Source organism: Amblyraja radiata, chromosome 1 (genome assembly GCF_010909765.2).
Source record: "Amblyraja radiata isolate CabotCenter1 chromosome 1, sAmbRad1.1.pri, whole genome shotgun sequence".
In the NCBI taxonomy this organism is placed as follows: domain Eukaryota; kingdom Metazoa; phylum Chordata; class Chondrichthyes; order Rajiformes; family Rajidae; genus Amblyraja; species Amblyraja radiata.
In genome coordinates, this window is record NC_045956.1 from 140,934,387 (window position 1) to 140,944,827 (window position 10,441).

General features: G+C 40.6%; 1 protein-coding gene across 1 annotated transcript; it reads right to left on the bottom strand.

Annotated features, from left to right (window-relative positions):
- Positions 1-220: 220 nt before the first annotated feature.
- fam166b (family with sequence similarity 166 member B) lies at positions 221-10,133 on the bottom strand. The gene is made up of 6 exons (XM_033031731.1): positions 9,995-10,133; positions 7,052-7,278; positions 5,756-5,931; positions 4,636-4,774; positions 2,971-3,192; positions 221-2,239 (listed from the first exon to the last, which is right to left on the bottom strand). Exons 1-6 carry the CDS (start codon positions 10,069-10,071, stop codon positions 2,151-2,153), a joined length of 930 nt encoding a protein of 309 aa, XP_032887622.1. The 5' UTR covers positions 10,072-10,133; the 3' UTR covers positions 221-2,150.
- Positions 10,134-10,441: the final 308 nt, after the last annotated feature.

The window sequence follows — 10,441 nt, forward strand, 5'->3', positions numbered from 1 at the left end:
TTGATTTGTTCTAATTTTGTGCTGTTCACACAATCGGCTACTTCCTAAGCAAAACCAACTCTCTTGTGAGCAATACCAAATTATTCTGCTATCACTTCATTTCAGTATTAGTTGTGAAAGGTTGGAGTTATTCCCCACAGAATACCTGGGTGTTGTAGCACAGGATACTTCTAAATTCTAACAATATTAACCCATGCAGTTAGACTTGTATATTAGTAATAGGCACTTGAGTGAATTATTAAAGACTAGCATTTGCAAGCAATGGTCTTTATTCAAGTGTTGATGGGAAAAGATGTCTTGTGATTATTTTAAGTGACAAAATGAGCCACAAGATTTGTTAAATATTCCGGATTTAACCTTTTTTTTCCCTGGTGATATGGATGTCCATTCTCAATTTTCTGTATCAATAATACAAAGAGGAAAGAGTTTGATTTCAGTTGCAGAAAACATTAGTCAGACTCCATCTGGCGTGCGGTGAAGCTTTTGGGCACATCACACCAGAAGAAGTGGACTTACTTCAGAGGGGTGGAAATAATGGTGGTAATGTTCACAGGATTATGGCAGTAATAGAGACTAGGTTTGTACAGTAATTCCATAATTTAGTCAGAGGGTGATGAATCTGTGGAATTCTTTGCCACAGAAGGCTGTGGAGGCCAAGTTAGTGGATATTTTTAATGCAGAGATAGATTCTTGATTAGTACGGGTGTCGGAGGTTACGGGGAGAATGCAGGAGGGAGAGATAGATCAGCCATGATTGAATGGTGGAGTAGACTTGATGGATCGAATGGCCTAATTCTACTACTATCACATGAATTTACAGATTAGATTCATACGCTTTTGTGTAACATCGTTGAATATTTGGAAGTGTTTGTTTGATGTGCAAGAGCTGTTCCAAGCCACCGGCGTCGACGGGACCCAGATCGCCGAGAGCAAGGAGGGACCTGCGAGCGAGGTGGACCGTCGAGAGCGAGGGGAACCAAGAATGAGGTGGATCGGCGAGAGCTTCGAAAGCATGGAGGGCCATGACGAGCGTAAGGCAGCAGAAACATGGCGACTCTTGTGTACTGCCTTGGTGAGGTCTGCTGTATGATTTGACTGGGTTTGTATGCAAAAAAAAGCGTTTCTGTACCTGGGTACATGTGACAATAAAGTATCATTGTATTTTGAGCTACAATCTGCAATTTGACCAACAATTTACAAGATTTCTTTCAACTTTACAAAAGTGCATAGTTTTTGTACATCAACGAATGACTAATATCTTGGATTTACATTTAAGCAGCAATCCGAAGAGGTCTAAATATTAAAAAAGATTTGATTAAAAATAAGTTATTTCCGCTAATGGAAGTTTGCAGAATGTAATGCAAATCTAATATCTAAAATAAATTTCCAGGTGTTAATATTGTAGGTAGGGCATCGAAGGGCAACACAAAGGGGTAATGAAAATATGGAAATCTCTTCCCCAACAGGTTTTGATTGCCTAGTCAACTGAAAAGTTCATGCCTGAGCTAGGTATCAAAAGATATGGACCAAATGAAGGTAAGTCCAGTGCAGGGACAGATCAGCCATGATGGCACAGCCTTAAAGATCTGAGGATTCTAGTCTCCCTGGAATAAATAATGATGAGATTATTAGAATTAAATTTTAATTTCTGTATTGGAGATAGATGTTTCCTGAATCAATAACAAATGGTTTGGGTTCCTTCTATGTTGTTGAGATTCTCAATGGTTTTCCATATTTTCCCACCCTAAGTGACAGCAGGATGTTAGGTAATGGAGTTGTGCAATGACTCTCATCTGCTTGGCCAAGAGATTTTTAGTTTTTGCTTGTTTTCTTTGCTCTCGCTTTTCTCTTGTATTTGTTATGCTAGATTGTGCAGTGCAACTCCAGAGATATCAGCTGTCATGTGCATTCCATTGAGCTGTTCTACGTGCATGATTGTGACAATGTGTGTTAGCAGCTGGTTCAGCAGTGGAAGTCATTACAGCTTTTCTGGTATTTAGATATGTTCAGAACCTTGACTATTTTACGCCTGCTGGAAATGCTCTAGTTAAATGTTTGCAACTTGTAAACAAATATATACATTATATTTGAGTTTCTAAATGTTGATATTTGAACTCTTGATTAAGGTTAGGAAATTTGCTTCAATATTTTTAATTCGCAGCTTGTTTCTGGATGGTGCTCATTCCAAGTGCATCCTGGGTATGGTGTCCAAAAGTGTGGCCAAATTGATATTTGTATCCTGAAAATAAATCAAAATTTACATTCAATTTCTTAAATCTATAAAAACTATTTCAGCATGGATTAAACAGTCAACCAAAATGTCAATGATCACCTGCCACTCTTGAATCAAAATTTCACTCATACCAACATCAAGGTACAGCCAACCATTCCGCTTATTTATTATATTCCAGAAAGTTGGTAACACATTCCATTGGGCATTTAAACAGGTTGAGGAGATTAGAGATTTTAGCATGCTTCAAAGGTCCAGTGACAATAATTGACAAATTCAAAATAATACAAATCCTCATTTTTGCCACATGTAGTGCAAAAAGTGAAGCCAAAACATAGTGAAGAAGAGAGGAAGACTCAAGAGCTGTGATTTGTGGTTAGATTGGGCCTTAACAAATCTATTAAAAGACATTTGGACAGGTACATGGATAGAAAGGGTTTAGAGGGATATGGGTTAAACACAGATAAATGGTACTAGGCATTTTGTTCGGCGTGGAAGATGTTGGCTGAAGAGCCCGTTTCTGTCTGCATGACTCCGTAACTCTAGACTTAGATTATGTGTACATCAAGCTGAGCAGTGAATTTGGAACGAACCTATAGAGGATTCTTATTTCAACTATCACTGGACTGATTTTCAGATATTAATAAGTTTTGTTTATTGTCACTCGTACCAAGGTGCGGTGTAAAACATTTTTTTACATCATTCACATTGATTGTCCCCACAGTTTTAAAAGCACCTACCTGGTACGTGCCCTGTATACTGGGGCAACATTCCAAGATTTGAGGGATAAAGCTGCACAATCCGGGGAAATGTTCCATTCTCTTTTGCACAATTTATAGTAGGGGTCAATGTAGCTTTTGATTTATTATGCATCTGGTTGAATTCGATCAAGGCACAGTTGGTGATGGTAGGATATCCTGACCCAAGCAGAAATCGGGAGTGAGGCACATGCCCCTTGTACCCTATGAACATGCAATGGACAGTAGTTCTTAAGTGTCATGCACCAAATGCAGTAAAGTATACAACAAATTATCTGGCCACTCCCACATCACATGTCTGTTCAACTAATATTGTAAATTAACCTAAAAGTTACACAAAATATTTCAACCATTAGCAAAGAATCATAACCAGTGAAGAATGCTGATCTTTATCCAATTATCTATTTTTTGTATGTGACAAGATCATATTGACAATAGGTGCAGAAGTAGACCATTCGGCCCTTCGAGCTAGCACCGCCATTCACTGTGATCATGACTGATCATCCACAATCAGTACCCGTTGAGAAAGTGTTAAAAATCACAAAGCATCTTTCTGGGAGAGGCAATGAGCGGTGGAGTGGAAGGTGAGATGGAGATGGAAGGACATTAAAAAAAAAAAAAAGAAGCATTGGCCTTATCGTCCATTTGGGGAGGATGTAGTGGTGGGAGGAATGGATGATTCCCGCATGCTAAGGGGAGGCAGAGGGGACAGTGACCAGATTCTTCAAAGAGTAAACATTAGGGAGAGTTTACAATGAAGTGAATGGACAGTGCACAGGGTATTTAGTTTAGTTTATTTAGTTTATTGTCATGTGTACCGAAGTACAGTGAAAAGCTATTGTTGCGTGCTATCCAGTCAGCGGAAAGACAATACATGATTACAATTGAGCCATTTACAGTGTATAGATACATGATAAGGGAATAACTTTTAGTGCAAGGTAAAGCGAGCAAAGTCTGATCAAGGATAGTCTGATGGTCACTAATGAGATAGATAGTTCAGGACTGCTCTCTGGATAAGGTAGGATGCTTCAGTTGCCTGTGAAAAGTAATTTAAATGATGCTGGGACAAAGAAGTGAAGAAAGCATAAGAAATTGAGTAGTGAAGGGTAGAAGCCATTGAACATTGCATTGTAGCTTTCACATCCATTCCAAACTCAGTCTGTGACCACTGTGAATCCTTCTGGAAAATCGTTCCATTACTTCTCAGCTGAGGGGCAAATCTTTCCTCTATTTCTCATCAAAGAAATAGAGGGAATTAAAATGAAGTAGGAAAATTATGAAAACAGAATCAGAGACGGAAGAGAAAAACGACAGACTGTGATGCAAAGTCATAAAAATGCAACTGGCAAAGATATTACATTTCAGAAAGGAGGTGAGATTCAGAATGCAGTAAAAGAACTGAAAATTCAGAGCTCACTCATGGTGCCCTTACCAGGCACCATATGTGAGTATCCAACTCTATGTAGCTCCAGGATTCATCATAGGAGTTTCAAGGACAGCATGATTCATTCCTTGTGATGTATTTGTCCAAAGGGTCTCAACAAAAATCCAATGTCCTTTTAATCCTAGGTGTTACTCAAAGCAATGTTAACACAAGTATGTCATTATATTCACATCCACAAAAGAGAAAACATGAAGCTGACATACCAGACATAAAATATTTATCAGGGTCTTCGTTTTTCATCAAGTATGGAGAGGTCATTACTTTATATGAATGTGATAAATAATAAGGTGCAGGATTGGTAGCAACTACAGCAAACGGTGTCCTGTATTTGACTGTTACAAGCTTAAAAAAAAGGAAGAAAGTATTAGTTCCAACACAAGTCCATTAAAAGAACACAAAGTGAGAAGGAACTGCTATAATGTTTTATAAAGAAAGCAAAGTGAAATATACATAAGCTAGTGGGTGTTAAGATGGAATTATGCATTCACCTAGTCCACGCTGACCATCAATCCCCCATTTTCTAAGTGACAATTGGAAACATTTTTCAATAACTTAGCGAGGTCAGAAGACAGATCCAGAAATGTGTTACATTTTACAACTATTTCAAAGAATAATCATTAAAAAATTATTTTAATGGGGAAATAACAGGAGAAGCCAATCTCATGATGGCACTGGGCCTCTACTCACTGGAATTTAGAAGGATGAGAGGAGACCTCATTGAAACTTACCGAATAGAAAAAGGCTTGGAAAGAGTGAATGTAGAGAGGATGCTTCCACTTGTGGGAGAGTCTAGGACCAGAGGCCGTAGCCTCAGAATAAATGAACGTACATTTAGAAAGGAGATGAGGAGGAATTTCTTTAGTCAGAGGGTAGTGAATCTGTTGAATTCATTGCCACAGACGGCTGTGGAGGCCAAGTCAATGGATATTTTTAAGGTGGAGATTGACAGATTCTTGATTAGTAAGGGTGTCGGGTTATGGGGAGAAGGCAGGAGAATGGGGTTGAGAGGGAAAGCTAGATCAGCCATGACTGAATGGCGGAGTAGTCTTGATGGGCCGAATGGCATAGTTCTACGCCTAGAACTTATGAACTGAAGCCAGCCCTCTATTGAATATGATTGTGGCTCCCACACCTCTATGCCTTAAGTACAGTTCACACACAAACTGGTCAGCAACATTGAGACAGAATGATTTGAGTGAGAAAGAACAGGGAAGAAAAAAAAAGATTTGTGGTCGTGTTTGGTGTTGAAGTTCAGGAACGATAGAAACATGGGAATGCTTGCACTCTGTTCAAACAGATAGAGATGAGCACAGGTTTTGTTACATTATTCTCTTGCTCAGTCTTCGCCGTAGTTTTCCCAGTCTGTAATGCATTTATCAAATCCATCTCTCGTTTCTTGGAAGCAACCTTAAGCTGTTCTCTTTCAAACTGTGCAATTGCATCCAAGCAGTTTTCAGTGAAAGTTCTTGAAAAATAGCCTTCGCTTCTGGGAACAAAACCTATTATTAAAAGTAGAAGAGAAAAATACAAACTGAAGTTTCAAATGCATATGGTTGGAACAAATAGGAAAGAAAACTATAATCATGTAATCATATGTAAGACTGGAATAATTAATGATCTCTCCAAATTACCGAACAGTTATACATACATTTAACATAATCTTCCCTAATTTTAAATATATTTTTCTGTCTTTCATTTCTGTGTTCAACATTGTATGTTCAATGGGAGAGGGCAAATATTTTCAGGGAACTAGCTTCTGGTGAAAAGGGAACTTGTGAGTGTTAAACTGAAACATTTTTCTGAGACATCAGCTTCTAGGAAAACAAAAAAATCGGAATTCGGAATTACCGACGGTAGGTAAAATATTCTGGAAAAACACCACAGATCATTTCACTTATGAATGGAATTGAAATGTAAAACTCCCTCGGATATTGCTGCAGTGATTCACAGGCAAGACTTAGCTTATGATGGACTAAATAAAAGCCACTGAATAAATCCAGATAACCCTAACCTTAATGCTCCAGGGTTTGTTAGCCTTTGCAGTTTTGCCTACCATCTTGTATCTGAAATGTGAAGAAAGTCTGGATAACTTCCTAGCATGATTTTTAATTGTCCAGCTAATCCTTAACCAGACCAGAAACATATCAGTACATCAGTAGTTCATTTACATTTTTTCTAACCTAATAGGGTGGCATGCTGACGCAGCGAGTGTGGAGGTTTGGGAGTTGCTGCCTTACAGTGCTTACAGCACCGGAGACCTGGGTTCGATTCTGTCTATGGGTGCTGTCTGTAAGGAGTTTGTACATTCTACACATGATCATGTGGGATTTCTCCGAGATCTTCGGTTTCCTCCCACACTCCAAAGATGTACAGGTACAGTATGTAGGTTAATTGGCTTGGTATAAGTTAAAATTGTCCCTCGTGTGTGTAGGATAGTGTTAATGTGCAGGGATCGCTGGTCGGAGCGGACTCAGTGAGCCGAAAGATAAGGCCTGTTTCCACGCTGTATCTCTAAACTAAACTAATATGCAATATATACCTTCTACCGTTCCCTGTATTAATTAACAATTTGCCTACAAAAAGAAAACTTCTTAACATAACCTTTATTGGAGAACTAACCTTTGTAGCCAGAAACCATGGAGTCGGTCAGTTTTTGTGCTTTCCTGCTGGCTTTATAATTTTGATTTGGCTTAGTACCCACACTATAGTTGGTTTCTCTGCACATGTTTGGCTGGAGGAGCAGATGCCGAGAGTGTGCTATTCCAGGATTTGTGAGCAGATTAGAAGTCAGCTTGCCATAGCTTTGCCCAAGACTGTACTTATACTGAGGACAATAACCAGCATATCTAAAATGATATCACAAAAGATTGATTATTTTTCTGGTAAAAGATGAACACTTCATAAGTTCATCAATTCAATGAGCAGAATGAGGGCATTCGGCCCATCAAGTCTACTCCGCCATTTAATCATGGGTGATTTATCTTTCCCGCTCAACTACATTCTCCTGCCTTCTCCCCATCACCCTTGACACCATTACTAATCAAGATTAATTAATGAGATTATTAATTAATTAAATTATTAATTAACTAAATCATTCAATTAAAACATATTGTTGCCCATCTATGCTAATCCTAGTTTTACCACCTCTACACTCTGTGTAAAAAATCTTGTCTCTTAACCTCTATCAAACTTTTCCCCTCTCACCATAAATCTATGCTTTCTTGTATTTGACATTTGGGGAAATACCCATAGTAACATAGAAAATAGATGCAGGAGGAGGCCATTCGGCCCTTCGAGCCTGCACCGCCATTCAATATGATCATGGCTGATCATCCAACTCAGTATCCTGTACCTGCCTTCTCTCCATACCCCCTGATCCCTTTAGCCACAAGGGCCACATCTAACTCCCTCTTAAATATAGCCAATGAACTGGCCTCAACTACCTTCTGTGGCAGAGAATTCCACAGATTTAACCATGCCTCTTATAATTTTTTACACGTCTATTGATGACCCTAAACCTCCAATGCTGCAGAGCAAACAACCCAAGTTTGTCCAACTTCTCTTTATAGACAATACTGTTGAATCCAGGCAACATCTTGGTGATCCTCTTTGGCTTCTGCTCCCAAACCTCCACACTCATCCTGTAATGCGGTGCCAAGAACTGCACATGATATTCTAAATGTGATCAAACCAATGTTTTGTACGGATGCAAAATGACTTCCCAACTTTTATACTCGGTACACTGACCGGTGAAAGCGAGTGATAATAATGTTGACTGTTCCTTTTCCCCCCAACAGATGATGTTTGACCCGATGTTTGTTGCTGTTAATCCCTATATCACACACAAGATGGTGGCGGTGGAAGGTGAAGCGGAGAGTCAGCGGTTGTGAATAAATGATCCACAAACTCATCTCCTGCGCCCTAAAGTTATGTGATCGGTTCGGGAAGTGGGACATGGCAAACTCGGCACACGGCAGCACATGGACTGCTACTGGAAACGTTGGGTCGTGCATTTGGAGTGGTCTCAGGTTGTGATGTAGATGATTTCACTGGATAACATGGGCAGAACAAACATTTCACTGTATCTCTGTACACGTGACAATTACTAAACTAAACTGGATTTTGAAGCAATAGCAGAAGTCATAGTATCATTTTACCAATTCAATCATTTTAGAATAACACTGCAGGATTGATGTTGTGGTTCTGATCATGCCTAAGGCTGCAGAGCAAGAAGGGTGAGGAAGGAGAGTCACACTTACGTAGCATGTCGTTGTGACTGCTGAGTTTGATTCAGTAGCAGAAAACTGATTGGAAGAAATTTGAGTTCTGTGACCGTCTTTCATAAGTTCAATGCATGTCAAAGAGATTTATTTATGAAGTATAGACATGCATAAGGTGGAGAAACAGGTTTGAAAGGACTGACAGAAACTATTCATGAACAGAATCCATTATTTTATATACAATGTAGTTGAATCTTGTTGCTGGCTTTCATGGTTTAACAACTAACTTTTCAAATCCCCAAGCTATAATAACACGAGTTAGAGTACAACAGTTTGCACTTTTACAATACTTTTATGTAGAACATGTATCACGTTGGCAGAATCAATAAAGAGCAATAGCTGGCAAGGGTATAAAGAGACACAATAGAGTCAGATGGTGGAATATTGAGCAGAACACAAAAGTCCTGGAGGAACGCAGTGGGTTCACCACCCAGCGGAGCGAGATGTCCGTCAGGGAATATTGCCGACTGGCCCGCTGCAGACTGCAGGAATACGTGCTAAGGGACTCTCTGAAGCTCGGTGCAGCCAACGCCAAGGCTCGGTGGGGGAGGGCCACAGTCTAGGGTCCTTCCGCTGCTGGACATGGGGGGCACGGTATGGTGGAGACGCCCCTCAAAATAAGGGAAGGTATCCCACGCCAGGGGGCCACATGAGTGGCACGGGTGGAAGACAGTTTGGTGGAATTTAAAAGATGTATAAACTGTATTGAACAATTTGTATAGCCTCCGAAAATGCCGGATGAATTTTTCGCACGGTTCACACATTATATATATTTATTACTTGGACAGGGGCCACATGAGTGGCACGGGTGGGGGACAGTTTGGTGGAATTTGAAAAATGTAAAAAATTGTATTGAACAATTTGCATAGTCTCCGAAAATGTCGGATGATTTTTTTGCACGGTTCATGAATTATATATATTTATCACTTGGATAAAGTCTATTTTGAAGTTTAAAAAAAGGGTCGGGCAGCATTTGGGGGGGGGGAATGGACATGCGATGTTTTCAGTCGATATACTTCTCCAGACTTGAGCTTTTAGACGTTGAAAACCACTGTTGAGTTGCTGGTTTCCATAGGGACATTAAACACACCAGCGCCTCTGCTGCAGCGAACTTTACTTTATCAAAGGAAGTAGAAATGGTCGAGCAAAGATTCGTTTTAACTAAGAACCTAGACGAGTTGGACGTGTAAGTGAGGCCAAAGGCAGGGGGAACCGGCGCGGAGCAGCGGAGGGTGGGTGGGCTCCTCCCCACAGTCACTCACCCACTCACTCACTCACTCACCCGGGGACGTAGTGAGGCTCCCGGGTCATCAGACTCAGGCTGATCTTGGGCGGGTAAAGGTCAGCCATCCTCAACATTCATGAGCGGTGGGCTGCAGTCGGTGGATGCTCCCTCCTAGCGGCCGCTCCCGGGGGCGGGGTGAGGTTGGTGCTGGTAACAGAGGCGGGGAGATGGAGAACGCAAAGAGGCAGGGACTTCCCCCGCGGGACGTCCCACACGAAGCCGGAGCTGCAAACCACAGGGAAGAGGCCAAAGTCATTTGGAGGCATTAGGCAAGAGGGACAGATGCAAAGATACTAGAGGACAGAAGTGTGAAAAAGCACACCTCCAGTTTCAAAGACATTTTCTTCCCTGCTGTTAACAGGCAACTGAACCATCCAAGAGTCAAAAGTGTTTTATTGTTATATATCCCGGACGGGACAATAACATTCTTACTTGCTGCAGCAC